General features: G+C 34.6%; 1 protein-coding gene across 3 annotated transcripts; it reads left to right on the forward strand.

Annotated features, from left to right (window-relative positions):
• The first annotated feature begins 894 nt into the window (after positions 1 to 894).
• kras (v-Ki-ras2 Kirsten rat sarcoma viral oncogene homolog) lies at positions 895 to 13210 on the forward strand. Of its 3 annotated transcripts, none has more exons than XM_051883798.1 (6): positions 895 to 1273; positions 3062 to 3179; positions 6209 to 6387; positions 6496 to 6655; positions 9227 to 9351; positions 10673 to 13210. In XM_051883798.1, the coding sequence occupies exons 2-5, from the start codon at positions 3069 to 3071 to the stop codon at positions 9344 to 9346; spliced, it is 570 nt and encodes a 189-aa protein (XP_051739758.1). In that variant the 5' UTR covers positions 895 to 1273; positions 3062 to 3068; the 3' UTR covers positions 9347 to 9351; positions 10673 to 13210. The 3 variants fall into 3 exon arrangements, with proteins under 3 accessions (XP_051739758.1, XP_051739761.1, XP_051739759.1); XM_051883799.1 differs by lacking the exon at positions 895 to 1273 and adding an exon at positions 1340 to 1558; XM_051883801.1 differs by lacking the exon at positions 9227 to 9351 and having other exon boundaries at positions 896 to 1273.
• The last annotated feature ends 6002 nt before the right edge of the window (positions 13211 to 19212 follow it).

The following is a 19212-nucleotide window of genomic DNA, read 5'->3' on the forward strand; positions in this document are numbered from 1 at the left end:
ATATCAAGCGGTGATTTGGCCATCCACCGCTGAGAAAAGTAATTCGCACCACGTGACAATGACGTCAACGAGAAGCGTTTTGAATAATAATTTAAACTTTCATTATAATAATGACGCTGATAAATTGTAATAACCATTAAATAAAATTAGAAAAATCAGACAAACAAAACTAAATCTATTTAAACGTTTGGATAAAGCTAAAACAGTTTGACGCCATTATTGAAATGCAACTTTAGCTGAAACTCATAGATATACTGACCCCTTGTGTCTTTTTAATTTTTTAATTTATTTTTTTTTATTATTGTTTTTAATTTTCTACATAAAATATAAATTCTTGCTTTATTCCAGAGTTTTGAAGTTATTTAAATATTTTGAATTATATTAATGTCTTTATTGTTCATGTTAATGTGTTTTTTTGATTACTATAAAAACTATAGTTTCAATTAGGTTTTTAAATCGTATTGCTGTAAACTAAAACATCTCTTTGTAAACTGCAAATATACCAATATTTTCGCTTTTCGCATTTTTTTTTTATTATTATGAAAGAAATTAAGCATTATATAAATACAATAAAAATGTGGGGTTTTTTGGGGGGGGGGAATTTTCCAACTCATTATTTACTTTGAGTTTTGCTTTCCAATCACGTGTATCAGTGAACTATATTTTCATTAAAGTTAATGAAGGAGAAAAAATGTATAGAGTGCAGCTTCGAGTCAAACAATAAAAATCTAGGCCGGGTTGTATTATTCTGTCGATAACCAAAGACGATTGGCTCCATCCACACCGTATGCGAACAGCCTAATTGTGACTGACAAGTGAAACATCCAATAAGAATCCACAAACGCGATGACGTACGCACGTACACGTTCCGGTTATATTTAGGGCCTATTTAAGCACCAAGCCAGTCTGTACCAATACTGCCTGTAGCGCTTGTCAAAAGCCGGTCAGTGCGTAGTATCGAATATGTTTTAGCACACTCGTGTGCTATCAAACTGAAATTAAAGTGCATTTATTATCCGTCGTGTAACCTCATCTAGCCTGGAAACACCAGTGTTGATTATCGGTTAGTTATTGATCAAGCCCTCCGCCCTGCACCTCTCATTGAAAGGACACCGATCTGGATTATTTGTATCTACAGATGTTTCGTCTACTATAATGCAAGATGCGTGCTGGTGCTCGGAAAAGGCTGCTCGACTGCTCATTACTTGTCCTTTTAACCGCCTCCACCTACTGAAAATAATCGTAAACCGCTGAAAATCGTTAATATTTTGGGGTAAGTGATCGTTTAGTAGGACGCAACAGTGTGTCCGCCCATATTTATGTAAAGCACAACCTCCGAGCGCAGGCCATGTATCCTAGAAAGAGCAGAATTGATCTGTATTCCCTATGATATTGTTGGTTCCTATTTAGAAAAACCCGTTAAACACTTCGACGGGATTGCCAGTGGATATATGAGACTTTATACACGCTGTTTAAATGGTTAATAACATTATGGCAAGGTCATGATAAACGAGTCATTAGAGGCTTTTCAGACGCGGAACTTACAGCAAACCCAGAGGTAAAAAATAACAGAAAAGCTGTTTTAACATATATTTATCTTGACGATTAATTATATAAAAGTCAATGAGAGAACTGGTTTAAAGTGAGCTCGTGTAGTTATGAGTATATTTATTCCAGTGTTATTATTGTCATAACACGCCCAAGTGAAATTCGGGCCCTGCGATATAATGGCGCTTAACTGTAAACTGCTTATTAACAATTAACTTGTCTTAACAAGATTTAAAATCTAAATCGCTTTATTATGATAGCGCAAGTAAATCATTTAACCTGAAATGTTGCATTTAAGACTTAAAGTACTCATATTCGTGGTAGTCTGCGTTGAATCGAGTCATCTTAAATGAAACGAGCACGATTTTGTAAATATTTCGTTTTATATGTTTTTGTTGACGGTATGTTATTAAAATATACACTATAACTTTAAGATTTAGCTATTAGCTACAATGTCGAATGATGCCAAATCGTATTATTCGAATCTGTTTCAGTTAATCGGTTTTATTGAGTTATAAATACGTAGTTTTATTAAAAAGCTTTGTAAAAATTTGGATAGTCCTAGTGTGCCATGGTGTATTGTCTGTTGAATTGATTGTTTACTGTAGATTATTCGGTTTTGAGTTGTAGTAATGAAAATAGTGAAATTATACAAAAAGGAAAGTTTAGAGTAACAGCATATATTATGATATATGACTATAAAATCGTGGTATTCTATAATCTTTCATCAGTTGAATTATTTAACTGGTTTTATTTAGTTGTACTAGCCTAACTTTGCCATGAAGTTAGTCTTAGATGCTGACATGGCAATAAAATAATTACTATTAGTTGTACTAACAAAGTGAATAAAAACATTAAAGATGAGTAATAATATAGGCTTGTAACTTCTAAAGGTGTCAACAAAAAGTTAATATATACGCCTTGTATTTATAACTTGGTCAAACTGAATTGTGGTTTTGGAATTGTCACTGATTAATCTGTTATCAATATTTCTAGAAGTAAATGGTTCAGCTATAGTTATAAGTTTTAGTAAGAAGACATGGTAAAGCGGATAGAGGAGTGTATAATAGTAGTGTTTAAATTCTGTTATTTTGTGTTAGTCCAGTAGACCTGGCATTTTAAGTGTAAATGAGATGTAAACCTTGCCTAATTGTGGGATGTTCTAGCTTAATGGTTAAACATCTGGATCTGGTTAAACAGAAAGGTTGTAGGTTCAAATCCTAAATGGCTTTATTAATGAACTGTCACCTTTGCTCTAGATCGTTAGACTAACACTGGGTTATTCCAGCGGAGTGAATTAGTGAACTGTATGTCGTTTTGGATAATAGCATCAGTTAATTGACAAATTTGTAAATTAACAATTCAATTATCTGAAATCTGATAAGTATATTAAAACTGGAGAAAACCAAGAAAGACATTTTGACAAAATAAAGGGTATAATTTTTTCTAAAGTGGAATTAAAACAACATCTTGAACTGCTCATTGATTTTCACCACTTTTTTTTCTGCTGCAGGTGAAGAATGACAGAATATAAGCTTGTGGTGGTGGGTGCTGGAGGCGTGGGCAAGAGCGCTCTCACTATTCAACTCATCCAGAACCACTTTGTGGATGAATACGACCCAACCATAGAGGTGAGGCATGTGTACTACTGTCTCTGCCTGTCAGGACACTCACTTTCTACTGCCACAGAAAGCTGTGAAACTCACCCTTATGTAAATATGCAAAAAATTTACTGGTTAAGATTCAACAGTGTGATCAGGTTATTCTGGTTTAAAAGAAGGTGGTTACCAGATGGAGTGCCTTTCATGTTCTTTCCTTTCACTTTTCTGGCATGGTGTCAATTTTAATTTAATTTAAAATTTTAATAAATTTTTATAGTTGTTTTGGAATACTGCAATTATTGGAATAGTATTATTCTTTGGAATAATGGATGAATTGGTCAAAATAAGACCAGGAGCATTATTTCATGTTCACTTATACGCCCATTTTGCTAGAATTAATCAACACTTAAATGAACACTTTAAGGGGCAGTTTACACGACAGTTTCCAACGAAAAACTTAAAACTTTTTATGCATTTTGGCCTTTAATTTACATGACAACGGCGTTTTGAGGGCCTGAAAATGCAGACTTTTGAAAATAGGTTTCAAAGTGCAAGTTTTTGAAAACAAAACCGTTGTCGTCTCTCTGTAAACTACAAAAATGCAAATTCGCGAGAACGGTGATGTCATGCACATGCGCGTTTTGTGTTCAGTCTATAAGCATGTAGTTTTTCTTTACAATGTGACATCACCAACTACTGGCATGGTATGTACAATACAGCGTTTTTAGTCGTTTTTGTGGATCCGTGTAAATGGGATCATTTTGACAACGTTGTCATCTGTACGAGAAAAACGCAAAGGACAAACTTTTCCGCTTTTAGTACATCGTTGTCGTGTAAACGTGCCATAAAACTCAGTTATTTTTAGTGATTTCTTCTTTTGTCATTTTACGTATACTTACGTCAGGTTTCAATAAAACAATTTTTGGGATATTTCAGGCTTGAGTATTGTTAACCTCACATAGCCAGACCTTCAGACTGATGGCAGAAGGTCTGGAATCCATAGTAGCTTTCATTGGCCAAGGAAAGCAACCAATCACAGTTTCTGTATGCGAGCATATTTTAAAGAGTCTATGCTGTGAACGTCACATACTTCACATACTTCTGAAAATCCAGCATTTAGTTCATCCTGATAAGTGCTCCTTAGCCGCTTTTCCACTGTCGGGCCAGTGCAAGCCAGGGCTAACAATGTGCCGGGTGAGGCCTATAGCCTTGGACCTCAAGCACTGAGGCCAAAATCGAGCATAACTTTCACTCAGACACATTTTTAGTGTGATTTTGATCAAGTAAAACAGTGCTGCATTACCATACACATTTTAATCTGTCACATAAAGTGACCTGTATGAGTAGTAATTCAGCGCTCGAGGCTATTTCATTAGAATGAAATAATGTTAGTTTAAGTGATCAAACATAACTGTAACTAAGTTCAGCGAAGGAGGCGGACATTAAACATTACTTTAATCGTACCTTTAATCATAAAAAAAAAACAAACGAAACAAAATGTGTATATAAGCATAATAAAAACCGTAACGTAAGGTTTCCAGGGCTCTCAGCCCTGCCCTGCTTCATACCACAGTAATGTTTAATAAAACTTTAATACATTAGCTCATCCATGAACACTATTTCTGCCCGAGTCCGTCGGATTCCTTTCCTTTGGCTGTGGAGGTGAAGACATCAACTCCCATGATTCCACACTCATTCACGGCATCATTAAGCTACGCCTTTGTTTTCAATAAGCAACCTCTAGCGGCAGAAATTGCGTATTGTGCCTTTAATTTTCTATGAAATTATGCGATCTGAGGAGGTTGGAGTGATCTCTCCTGTCTCACTATACTGTTATAATTTCAGCCAGAGCCTCAGAGGGAGCTCACAAGAAGAAAACGGGAGTTATACAAGTTAACGGGTGCATGTTATTTATGACGTGCGAATGGCTGCATTAGTCCGGTATCAACAAAGGCACAGGGAAGAGACAGATAAAACAAATAAATACACTATTATAATCGTATATGATTTGTCTATGTTCTTCAAGCAGTCTCTGGTATCTTCCATATATGTGTATTTATTATTGCAATGGTTGGCATAAGTAGGCTTTAGCATTGCATATAAATATATTTATGCTTCATACGATGATCAGAATCCCCATCGGATCACAATCGGAAGTTCCTTCAAACACTCGCTGGTGTCTGAAAGTGAGTTTTGAGCTGAATTTTGTTTTAAATGTTGAAGTTAGCTAGTAGCCTGATATGATAACATGGGAAATGAGCAGCAGTGTTGACCCTCTCCTGGGTCAACACAGCTAAACTCCACCTTTGTTCATGATCACTCCTCAAGCCCCGGTTGGCCCGCTTTGGACCAAGGTATTCGGCGGGCCAAAAAACCCTGTTTGTTGGCCCTTAGGCGGCACAATCAAGCCCCGGAAGTGACAGTGGAAATGCGACAAAACGCACTAGCATGCTCGCTTTTGGCCCGACAGTGGAAACTCTGCTATTTTCACTAGGGTTGTCAAAATTTGAAATTTTAAAAATGTGATACCAGCACTTCCCCCTAGCATTTTGAGCTCTGTTTAGCGGCTTCTTAAACACTTCTGATTGGCCATTTTGTTCACGCGCTCAATAGAGATGTCTGATTGGCTACAATGATCAACACTTCAAAAACATGTTGTAAATAAACGTCTTTGACACACTTCACCGAGCACAGACATATCTGTTGAGCACATGAACACAATGGCCAATCAGAGTGTTTAATTGTCACAGTTGTAAACACTAAGGCTTTCTTCTTCTTTGAGGGGGTTTGGCATCACAAGGGCTTTGTTTCCAGACTGACTGTTTAAGAACGTGACAGATTTCTCCCGGAAAGAATTTTGACCAATCAGACCAATTTGAAACTCCTGAGTCATTTCCAATTTTATGTGCCATATGCATCAGACATTCAGTCCGTGAGCGTGACGCTATAGGCTGAGACTAGAGTATTTTCATACTGTGATAATTTGACATTACAGAACCACTAGAGTTTGTGATTGTTATACTGCTCAACATGCTCAAAATATCATTTCACTTGTGCAGGACTCCTACAGAAAGCAGGTGGTGATTGACGGGGAGACATGTCTACTGGACATCTTGGACACTGCAGGTCAGGAGGAGTACAGCGCAATGAGGGACCAGTACATGAGGACAGGGGAGGGATTCCTTTGTGTCTTTGCCATCAATAACACCAAGTCCTTTGAGGACATTCACCACTACAGGTGAGGGTTAGCTAGAAACTTAATACTGTGCAGGTCTGTACAGGGCTAAAACACCTCACAAAGTCAAATTAATTGTAGATGTGTAATATTCTCTGTGTGCTTTTGCAGAGAGCAGATAAAGCGAGTAAAGGACTCTGAGGACGTCCCAATGGTCCTGGTGGGGAATAAGTGTGATCTTCCATCCCGCAGTGTGGACACCAAGCAGGCTCAGGATTTAGCACGTAGCTACGGCATTCCATTTATAGAGACCTCAGCAAAGACGAGACAGGTATGGAAGACATGGATGGACATGTATTGAGTACAAGTGTGTTGGACAAATCAATGAAAATAAAACAGAAGTTTTGACAGTGACTATGTTTAGATGTGGACCAATAATTTGATCATTTCAAATAATCAGAGTGAGCACATGCAGATTTTGGTCAGATTAAAGTGTTTGCAATGCATGTTTATTGCGATTAAAATCAGCATACGCCACAGTTTACTACGATTATGGTAGATTACATGGTGGCATAACAATGTAATCGATACAATCATTTTTTGAAGTGCCAGGTTACTTTCAAAAGGTGTTTTGCTCTTATTTTGATCACTTCCGTAAACATTAGTGTTTATATCCAAGCTATACACTTTTATCCCAGTACTTCTGTCATAATATGAATGTTTGTAACACAGAAATAATGATACTGTGTGGTGGAAAAGACCTATACATGACGACTGCTCTCTCTGGCTCAGCAGCAGCACCAAAACCAATCTGAATGTTCCAGTGTGATTTTTATCAAAGGTTTAACAGACGTAGGAGAATCGTTTTCATTTAGGATATCGCGATCTTTTAACGATTAATCGTGTAGCTCTAGTTTTGAAATATTGCATTTACATAAGAGAAAGTTTAATCGCAGTCATGCCTAAATCTCATTATGAGGGTGCATGTAAACCTGGCCATTGCAAGACTTTTATTTTGACTGACTTAAAGCTGTTTTAAAGACAACATAAAATCAAAATCAACTCTATATCTATATAATATATATATATATATATATATATACACATTTTTTTTTTTTTTTTTTTTTGAGAGGTCCCTAATGAAAAATGTACTATATTTGAAATACATTTATTTCATGCCAAGTATACTACAAATACATTTACGTATTATGTACTTAATAAAAATGCCCTGCAATTGTACTTTTAGTATACTAAACTGGTATACTTAAAGTCTGTTAAATTGGAACAACTAATTTTGTACTTAATGCACTTTAATTGTGCAGAAGTAGTGCTGAAGTCCAACTAAAGATATACTTTGTATACTTGATTGTGCTAAAGTGGAACTATTGCAAGTATACTTTAGGTACACTTTACACATGTTGCATTTAAAGACTGATATTATTCAAATTTCATATAATCCTCCCGCATTGTGCACAAGTAGTACAACAAATAAAGTTTAATTATATTTTTTTATATAAAGTCTAAAGCGGTATGTCAGTAAATGTTAATGGATTTGAAGTGTATGTAATATGAAATGTATTTTAAATATGTAACTGATATGGACATGGTTTTTGTTACATTCGCACACCAGATTAAGGCGGTTGAAATGTGTGGAATTCTAGGATGTTGTCCAGTGCTGTTGCTTTACACTGGCTTCATGCATGAGTTCATTCTGACGAGCTTTATGAATAATCAATCAGATGCACATCACCGAACACAACTGATCTGGCTCCTGGTTTGTGCCTGGTCTCTCTTGTGCATTTGTTATCATTTGTCTGTGTTTGATTTCACCTCAAGATGAATTAATCTTTTAATGACAAAGAATGCAATTTGGATTGATTGATCAAGGGTTCAATCACTATAAATCAACTGGGAATATTAAACTGATCTATCTGTCATGTTTAAAAATCAGGGCAGATGCTCTGTACCTCCTTCTGCAGTGCTCAAATCACAACTCCTTGTGGTGCTGGGGAATAATAAAGGCTTCTGAATTAATTTATTTTCTTTCTGTTTCGAGCCACACATGCTACCCGCTAACACCATGGTGCCATCTTCAATACCCACAATACCCATGTGTATTTGTTTAAATTTCACAAATTTTTTTTTTTTTTTTTTTTTTTAAATCCAGTAGTGTTCAGGGGCACAACTAAGGGTATGTTTACACGACAACGATGTGCTAAATATGGAAAAGTTTTTCCTTTTTGTGTTTATGAAAAGTGTCACGTACGGACGGCAACGTTGTTAAAATGATCCCTGTTCACACGGATCAGCGAAAACAACTAAAAATGCTGTATTCATGCCAGGCCAGTAGTTGGCGACGTCACTTTGTAAAGAAACATATGCACCTATAGACTGAATGTAATATGCATGCGCATGACGTCACAGTTTTCACTTTTTTTTTTTTTTTTTTTTTTTTTTGTTTACACGAGACGATAGCGGTATTGTTTACAAAAACTTGCACTTTGAGACCCATTTTCAGGCCCCCAAAATGCCTTCGTCATAAATTAACAGCAAAAACACATTAAAAGTTTTCCGTTTTTCGTTGAAAAGTCGTGAGTCGTGTAAACGCCCCCTAATTGAGAAACTCTTCTACAATAGAGTGCAAAGATGCTGGGGGAAAAATGTATGCCATGGAAAAACCTGGCTTTTTTTGTGGAAAGTTGATTATAAATACTTTATGCCAAATTCCCTTTAAGTTCCCAGAAATAAGGGGGGAAAAACCACTATTAATTATGCCAGAACTATGTGGGAAGATTTTATAGTTTCACTGGATCCCCGAAATCCAATTGCGACTGTTTTCCCGTCTCCGTAATGGCGGCTGTGCGTTCCTTAACACTGAAGGGAGTTGTGTTTTGCACTGCAGAGAGTGGAAGATGCCTTTTATACTCTGGTACGGGAGATCAGGCAATACCGGCTAAGAAAACTCAATAAAGAAGAAAAGACGACACAATGCATCAAGCTTAAAAAATGTGTTTTGATGTGAGAGGGGTAAGTCTGAAGTGCTGACCATCTGCAGTCCAGGTGTTGGGTACGACATCATCTGTACACTTTTCACTTGTTCTTGGGTGAATCTCACAAAAACTATCAAGGAAATATCCGAGTCATATTTCACCCCAATATTATACCATTTCATTTATAAAAAAAAAATAAATAAATAAAAAAAATTAAGGACTATTAAAGGGATAGTTCACACAAAAATGAAAATAGTGTCATCATTTACTCACCCTAATGTTGTTCCAAACCTGTAAGTCTTTTGTTCATCTTCGGAACACAAATGAAAATATTTTAATAAAACTTGAGAGCTTTCTGTCCCTCCATTGACAGTCTACTCAACTACCATTTTAACGCTTCAAAAAGTTCATAAAGAGATCGTGAAACTAATCCATAAGAATTGAGCGGTTTAGTCCAAATTTTCTGAAAAGACATGATCGCTTTATACGATGGAAAACAGATTTAACTTAGACTTTTATTCACATTTATTTATTGACTTAGTGTAACAATTATAACCACTTAATTTATCAATGAATTTAATACAAATTAATTATTTTTCCATAAATTAATTTAATGTATTTACTTTTTTTTTTTTTTTTTTGTCCTGAATTCAATTAATGCAAATTAATAAATCCAGAAAATAATTTTATTTCTGTATATTTATTTACTTATAGTATTTGTTGTACTGAATTTAATTTTAAAATGTAATTATTCAGACAGGCATTTTATTTATTTATTTATTTAATTTAATTGATTTGTTTGTTGCACTGAATTTGATTTATGGTAATTTTTTTCCTGACAGGATTTTTTATATATATATATATATATATATATATATATATATATATATATATATATATATATATATATATATATACATATACATATACACATATACATATACATATACATATATATATAATTTGTATTTAAATGAGCATTTGAGGGGAAAGTGTGCTGGACTGACTATCATGAAAATGTCACAATTCCAAAAAAAAAAAAAAATTATTATATATTATGCATATTAAGTAAAACATTTGTTTGGTTTTTGGGATGAAAAATGTTTTTTTTTTTTTTTTGTGAGATTCACACTTATTTAAAACAATCACTCGTTCATTTCTTTTACTTTTTTTCGCTATTGTTTCAGGAAGGGTTTGGTGAACATGGTTTTTTAACACTGATATGAGACCGGTTTTAATGTTGTTATTGTGACTAATGTTTGGAATATGGCAGCAACAGTTGGGCATAGATCTGTGTGAAATCTTTGATGCTTTAATACATAATCCTGAAGTTCTTGTTTTCCTCTTTTGTTTTGAAGGGCGTGGACGACGCGTTTTATACTTTAGTCCGAGAAATCCGGAAACACAAGGAGAAGATGAGCAAAGAGGGCAAGAAGAAAAAGAAGAAATCCAAAACAAAATGTGTATTAATGTGAACAAGCCTTTCCTGTCATTATGGACTCCAAAAAAAAAAAAAAGAAAGAAAAAAGTTCCACAACTGCATTTTGTACATTACACTAAATTATTAGCCTCTTCAGAATACAGAATGGATCCCTAATTCTACTTGCTTTCTTAAAAGAAATAAGCTTTACTTCTCGTTTGGTGCCAGTTGCCCCAAAGTGTTGGTCCCTTGACACCTTGTGTGGCTTATTTTATCGGGTGGGCTGTCAGAACTGGTTTTATTTTGCAGTTGGTTTATCTAGAGTAGTTTTATAAAGGTGTGGATTTAAAAGCATTCTTTTGGTGTGCTATATGAGAACTAGCCGTTTAGACAGGAAATTTGCATGTGAGTCGCTTGATTTCACAGGAACTGAAACTTTGAGGAATTATTTTTGAGGACCAACACTTTCTGGGGGGCGTTTTGATACATTATCACTGTGTATGACCTGCCTTTGGATGTCCCAGACTTTCAAAAACCACCTGCATGTGAACTTCCATTGTAGTCGGATTAACGCGCCCTCTCTCTAAAGCCATGGGTAATGTATATATGGTGAAATCTTAACCACGTTAACCTTATTTCCCTGTTTGCATGCTGTGTTCTGTTCTTTAAACTTCCAGGGAACGGTAATGCGTTAAACTGTATAATAGCCACTGTTGTGTAGAGAGGATTTTCTCAGCTGGTCCGAACTAGCCATTATGAATTTTATTATATTTTCAATTAAATTTTTTTTTTTTTTTATATAAATACTTTTACCTCAGTTAATTTAGAGACTGTTTGGTGATAGCAACTCCATCTAAAATCTACAATAATTTCTCAGTGCACAGGATTGTGTTAAGGGAAAATGTACAGTAACAAAAAATAAGGTAAATAGGATCTAGACACAAAATTAGATTATGTAAGAAGAAATTGCAGCCTAATAAAAAAAAGACATCAAATGGTCAATTATACTTTTTTTTTTTTTTTTTTTTTTTTTCAAACACTATACAGAAATACAAAGCTGCAGTTGACCAATCAAGAACTCCAGAGAGTGTGTAATAACGGTTTGAAACTTTCTTATCTGTAAGGATCTACACTAGTGAAAGCCTCCCCTGAATGCAGAAGTGAGGCTTTTTATTACGTATGAATATTAACCCTCTTGTGCCCAGCCAAACTGCGCCTTAGAAGTTTGAATAAATTTTTTTTTTTTTTTGGCTAAGGGGCCGTTTACACGACACCATTTTCAACTGAAAATGGAACTTTTTATGCGTTTTGGCCATTCATTTACATGACAATGGTGTTTTTCGGGGCCTGAAAATGCAAACTTTTGAAAATGTAAGTTTTTGAAAACAATACTGTAATCTTCTCCGTGTTTCTTTACAAAGTGACATTGCCACCTACTGGCCTGGCAGCATAATACAGCGTTGTCTCTACGTGGAAAACGGAAGGAAAAACTTCTCCATTTGTAGTGCATCATTGTCGTGTAAACGTACCCTGAATTGAGATTAGCAAGTATAATGTACTACTAGTTATTGTGATGCAAATGTATGTGGAAAAAGGAATAAAACAAATGCCTTGTTCCTTTCTGCTGCCATCAGCACAACTAGAAGCCCATTTAAAATTGATTCAAAGCTTTCCATTGAGCTCATACTTTTCAAAGAGGCGGTCGTGATCTAGTATACTATGGTAAAATATGGTTCTAGCTACGAGGGCAAATTTCAGCCATCACTCAAACCAAAGAGAGTGATATAAAGATTTATTTTGTGTGGCAATACTTGTGATGTCATGAGATGATGTCATTTCCAATATACAAGCAGAATGTTGCTTTAAAACCTTCAGTGAGCTGTTTTACCATGCTTCCTTAACCTTTACTAGTTTTGCTTTTCTGATCATTGCTTTTCTGATCATTTGACTGTATGACTAATATCGAGAAATCTAAATGCTAAATAAATCAGGACGTCCGCTCTTATGCAAAGTAAAAGTATTTTAAGTAATTTCTGTTCCCTTTTAAAGTAATTCATTTAATAGCAGTCTGTAACGCAAGTAGCGAAGTCATTAGATATTTCTTGAATCATTTCTGAAATGTTCTCTGTCTGTTTGTGTGCCAATTGCAAATGTTGATAAAATGGTTCATGTATATACTGTATGGACCTTGTTTTAACAGCCTTTGTACGGTTGTGATAAGAAAGATGAATATTTTGTAAATTGTGCTTATTTTTTGGTTTAATGAAATGAATGACACTTAATTGTAATTAAGGGTCACGTGTTAACGTCTGAGAAAGTGCCGATCTGAGGTCATCTTCTGCCTCTCATGTGATGATTAGGATGGAAAAAGCTGTTCTCAGATCAGCACAGTTTTATAAATGCAACCCAATCCTGTTTTTCCCCATTAATCTCAAGTCTTATTTAATGTGTAATTAAAAGAAGTACATAAAACCCACAGGAGAGTCTCTGTTTGTTTGTTTGGTTAAAAATGAATGCTTTGTACAAGTTATGTTAATAGTACAAAATGGACAGTAATTGTTTGGTAAACTTTCTTTCATGGGTTAATCTCATAAACCTCATTAGAACACGTCCAAATCATATTTCACCCCAAAATGATTTTTTTTTTTTCCTGCATTGTAACATTTTATTGACAATTAAAGGGATAGTTCACCCAAAAATAAAAATTATCCCATGATTTACTCACCCTCAAGCCCTCAATCTTCTTTCAGACAAACATAATTAGAGTTGTATTATAAAATATCCTGGCTCTTCAAAGCTTTATAATGGAAGTGAAGGGGGCGTGAGATTTTGAAGCCCAAAAAAGTGCATCCATCCATCATAAAAATAATCCATACAGCTCGAGGGGGTTAATAAAGGCCTTCTAAAGTGAAGTGATGTGTTTTTGTAAGAAAAATATCCATATTTAAAACTTTACAAACTATAATAATGGCCGTATGCATCGATTTACGTCAAAGTAACTTCTGACGTGACGAATGACGTAGCGTAAACTTAGACGCCTCTCTCGCGTTTCAAACAAACGCTGGGAGACAAACTCAAGCTCCTCATGTATTGAAATCCTTTGACTTCTCTTTAAAAATTCTTATTTTAGACTTCTAATTTGTGACCAGTGTTTTGCTCTATCCTTGGTGCTTCCGCGTTCCTCAAAGCATCATGCGCCAGGTCAGGGGTTACTCTTTCTCCTTAACTCGATGCGTAGGCCATCTACCCGAAGCTAGTTATATAGTTTGTAAAGTTTGGATGGATGATTTTTTTTGGGCTTCAAAAACTCATGCCCCCTTCACTAACATTATAAAGCTTGAAAGAACCAGGATATTTTAGAATATAATTCTAATTGTGTTTGTCTGAAAGAAGAAAGTCATATTCACCTAGGATGGCTTGAGGGTGAGTAAATCATAGGATCATTTTCATTTTCTTATGCTCTCCAAAGTGGCATTTGATCAAAAATAGAGTAAAAACATTAATATTGTGAAATAATATTACAATTTAAAATAACTTTCTTTTTTTCCAGAATTCTTTGATAAATAGAAAGGTAAAAAGAACTGCATGTATATAAAATAGAAACTTTTTCTAACATTGTAAATGTCTTTGTCACCTTTGATCAATTTATTGCATCCTTGATGATCAAAAGTATTAATTTCTTTCAAAAATCTTAATGATGTTAAACCTTTGAACATTAGTGTATATATTTAGTTCATGTGGTTCACCCATGTGATGCATGTCTCTTATGTGCCACAAAGTGGCAGTATTCTCTCATGCCATGATATAGTTTCTCAGACGGTCTTCTGTAATGTCATCCTAACAGAATTAAAATTACAGGCACTCTCAATAACTCCCTGATTTAATCCAGGGCACGATATCATTTCTTGGGCGTAATTACATTCACCATGTGAAATTAAATATCGAGCTTGCTGTGGAGTTGAAAACCTACCTTTGTCTCTGGTGCCAAGATGAATAGGTTGTTCCATATTAGTTTAGCTGCAGGCGAAAAGGACACGTTTCATAGGATAAGCCATTTGCCATTAATAATGCAATTTTTAAATGTGATTGCGGTGCTCGGATGTCTTCTCTGGTGTCTTGGTTACAGTTTTACAAGGAATACCAAAATATACATGAATGTGTAGAAAACCCATAGAAATCTTAATAAAACTGCACAGCTGCACCCAACATTAATTTTTATTTTATTTTTTTAAATGTATTTTTGCCCTGTCAATCCTGTCATTGCACTTAAATCAAGGTAAAGATATCTGACAAATGAAATTTTCATTGTTCATAGATTTTTGGTAACACTACAATAAGGTTTTATATATTATTAGTATATTATAATGAACTAATAATAATACTTTTACAGCATTTATTAATCTTAAGTCTATGGTAATTTTAAAATTTAAAGTTGTATTTGTTAACATGAACAAACAATGAACAATTACATCTTTCTAATGTTAACAAAGTTTAATAAATGCTTTAAAATTATATATGGCTCATTGTCAGTTCATTTTAGCTAATGCATTAACTAAAGTAAACAAATGAGACCTTATTGTAAAGTGTTACTGAATTTTTTTATCCTTCTTGGAAGATTCCATTTGCATGTCAGGTACTATTCTTTTGAATTCATATATTTAAATGATTGTACTTATTAGTATGGAATAGTAAATCATAATTATGAGATAAAAAGTCATTGACAAATTTGAAATTATTTTGTCAAAATTGAGATAGATTGAAATTATGAGATAAACAGTCATAATTATGACATTGTGAAACTGACTTATCTCATAGTTCTGACTTAATATGTCATAATTTTGACTTTTTATCTCATAATTATGACATTATTATATTGTCATACATATAATATATTGTATTATACTTTTGTCATAATTTATCTCGTAGGTATGACTTGGTATGATTACCAAGAAGCAGTGTTGGGGGTAAAGCATTACAAGTAACAGTTACACAATCAGATTACTTTTTCAAACAACTAATAAAGTAACACATTACTTTTTCAATTTACAACAAACTATCTAAGTTACTTGTTCAAATAAGTAACAAAAGTTTTTTTTTCACAATAATGACTGACAGCTCTCCTGTCCCCATGTTGAGAGAAATAAAGTGCCGAGGAGTTGTGTGCACTGTGTAAACATGATGGTTACACTGTAAAAAGTAATACGCTCTATCTACTGAATAAAATTGTAGCAACAGATTACAAGTAATATTATTAATTAAATTCAACATGTAAGTATTGAGTTAGAATTAATCAAATTAATTCCTTAAACCTTAAAATGTGCAAAATTAGCAAACACCATTACAAAAACCACAAACTGACATAAAAAGCAAAGAGTCAAACTGCCCAACTAAACGAAACACAGATCACCATAATGGTGACCAAATAATTTCAGTAAAATCAACATCTGAACCTCTGTTAATCCTTGTGTTTCTCTTTCTTTCAGTGATTCTGCTTGTTATCATCAGGTGTCTTCAATGTTGGCAATAAAAAAAATAAAGAGTTAAGATGAACTTAATTCATCTTTGAAGTCTGTCTGTTATTCAGATATTTTAGTTTAAATTTTACTTACGTTTTACTCATTTTAAATGGTTGACATTTAAGTAATTCATTTGATTAACTCTAACCCAATTCTATTTGTTGAATTTAATTAATAATATTGCTTGTAATCTGTTGCCAAAATCTTATGTAGTAGATATAGCGTATTACTTTTTACAGTGTATTGTAGTTCTAGACTAAATGTGAACCTGCATTTACTCATCTCACTTGCACTAAAAAAACATTCAGCATTCCCCAAAATGAATAAAAACAGTGCAATTCAATCACAGAATTTTATGCAAACCTGTAATAATTAAAGGGGTGGTTCAGTGTTTTTTTTTTCTAGGCTTTATTATGTTTTGGGGGCGCAGTTTAACATGTGTTAATGCTTCGTTTTTGTTTTTGTTTTTTGTTTTTTTTTTGAAAAAGCCGTATTTTTCATATATTTACCTTTATTCTACACCTCTGTTTCCACTGTCCTTTGAACGGCTCGTTTGACTTCCTGCTTCTATGAAGCCGCTCCCTCCGAAATACGCAATGTGCTCAGATTGGTTAGCTGGCCCAGTGTATCCAGAGCCATCGTGATTCGCTGAAGCGTCCGGAAACGCCACGCCCCTAACCATTCCTTGTTACGTGCTTGCTTCAGTGGAAAATTAAATAATGGCGTCTATATTGCTGTATCAAATTGAGCCGAATCAGACCCAGATGAAGAGGGTCAAAGCAGTACCTCAGCAATCGCGGCTTTTAAAGGATGTTTATGAATGGTATTTCATTTTGTATTTGTGTCAAAGTGTTTAGATATGCTGTCACTGCTGTTTGTTAGCTTTAATATACGGTTTTATCCTGATTAAAGCTTTACTGTAGCCGAATACATGACTGAGTAGTAGCATTTTGTAAAGGTATCGTTTAATTTATAGCATGAACAACTGTTTGTCTATGAACATAGAAGTTTGTTGGCGTTTGTTGAAGTATGCAATAGAATTTAGCTAACTGGCTAGCGAAGCAAAAACGCTTTGGTCTTTGTTTAAGTCCTTGATGCAACCAAAAATAGTAACAGAACTATACATTTAAAAGACATGTACAAATAAATAAAGTACTTACAGTTTGAAGCCAATAAACAGCAGCTTCTGCTTTTAAAGTGGGAACTGCTTCATCTTTCAGTAAAAGCCTTTGTGTAAATCCAGCATTGAACTCGTGTAGATTCTGGAAGCTGTCTTCAGCGCCGCATCCAGTGTAGAAAATATCACAAATTATAATGGGTTCTATTTTGACGCATCGCGCCAAAAGCGTCTGGTGTACACATCTCTTCCGCTTCTGCGCGTCATGGCCTCGCCCACTTTGTTGCGTGTTCCCGGGGGCGTGTTTTGCAGGGTTTATGATGTCACCAACCCGGGAAGAAGCTCGTTGTAGTCCAAACCGGTCGTTTTTCTAGGCATTAAACTGCCATAACTTTAAAAGACAATATCTTCGTTTGCATTGAACTTTCAGTACTGTAACTTTGCAGATGTTGTTTGTGTTCAAGCAGCAACATTACACACTAACTAAAGTTAAAAAAGTGAAATTGCATTGAACCACCCCTTTAACTATATTAAATTACACAAATATACTTTATGTATTTAATCTCACTTTATTAACCAATGTCTTTGCTTCTGACCTTCAATGATCTAATTTAACCATACAAACAAGCAAAAATTACTTTAGATTAGATTTAGAAATAAGAGAGTTGAACTTCCTTCTCCTGTATCATATTCTTCTTTAATCCAGAATGGCAGCACAGCTCAACAGGTTTGTTTGAGCTGCGCCCTCTACTGTGTACAGGCGTAAATATGCATTTCCTTCATCCTGAGGCTTATTCATTTCACTTTTGGTGTGAAAGGGCCTTAACATTTGCCAAAAATAGAACTTTTTTGTTGTTATTAAAATACAAACATGCAATCCCAGCCCAGGTGAGGAAAAAGTAACACAAAAGTAACGTAACACATTACTTTTCATAAAAAGTAACTAACGAAATCAGTTACTTTTTTAGGGAGTAACGCAATATTGTAATGCATTACTTTTAAAAGTAACTTTCCCCAACACTGCCAAGAAGTATGATTATCTCATAATCATGTCATAATTATGAATTTTATCTTAATTTTGACTTTTTATGTCATAATTATGATTTACTAAAGCCTGATTTTTCTTATGTGGCAGAAATGGGCTTCCAAATATTTGTGAACAAAGGTCTCCAAAAAGGCGCTTGATGGATGGAATGATGTCATCCTGCTGACTGACAACACAAGCACTCAAAGACGATGAAATATTTTTTTCACTATAGAAATTTCTTCCACTTTTATTCGCAAACTTTTAGTGAGAAGCACTACAAATTGTGGTGGCTTACATTGTATTTGCTAAAAATAAAGACACACGAGGATGTATATGTATACGTTGTCCCAATGTATTCAAAATGTTTTGGGGCAAAAATGGCAGAGCCCAAGTATATAATTCAGTCCACAGCTAAATGTTGATCGTCCCTCCCCTTCAACTCTGAACTATTTGTGTCCTAACTCTTGAAAAATGTGTCTGTGATCACAGTTGTTCATTTTACATCCTTGTCTTGTAGTGGACAAGCAGGTGACCTTAATACTCAGTCACTGTCTTCTGGTTCTCAGATGGTCTAGATTAGGGTCTTAGGGATGTTTTTGAACCAAGGACCACTTCATTTTCATTCAGTTCCAAACTCTCTCCGAAACCCAATTTATGTCTGTTAAGGAAGAAATACATCTTGTTAACCTTTAATATAGAAACAACGGTGGCACCATCACTCCAGCAAAGAGCACAAATAGTGAGAGAAAATGGGAGATCCATTAAATTATGCAGAAACAGGCTATTTCTATACTATATTATAGACCTGAGCCCTGACA

The sequence above is a fragment of the Ctenopharyngodon idella genome, chromosome 24 (genome assembly GCF_019924925.1).
Source record: "Ctenopharyngodon idella isolate HZGC_01 chromosome 24, HZGC01, whole genome shotgun sequence".
NCBI classification, from domain to species: Eukaryota; Metazoa; Chordata; class Actinopteri; order Cypriniformes; family Xenocyprididae; genus Ctenopharyngodon; species Ctenopharyngodon idella.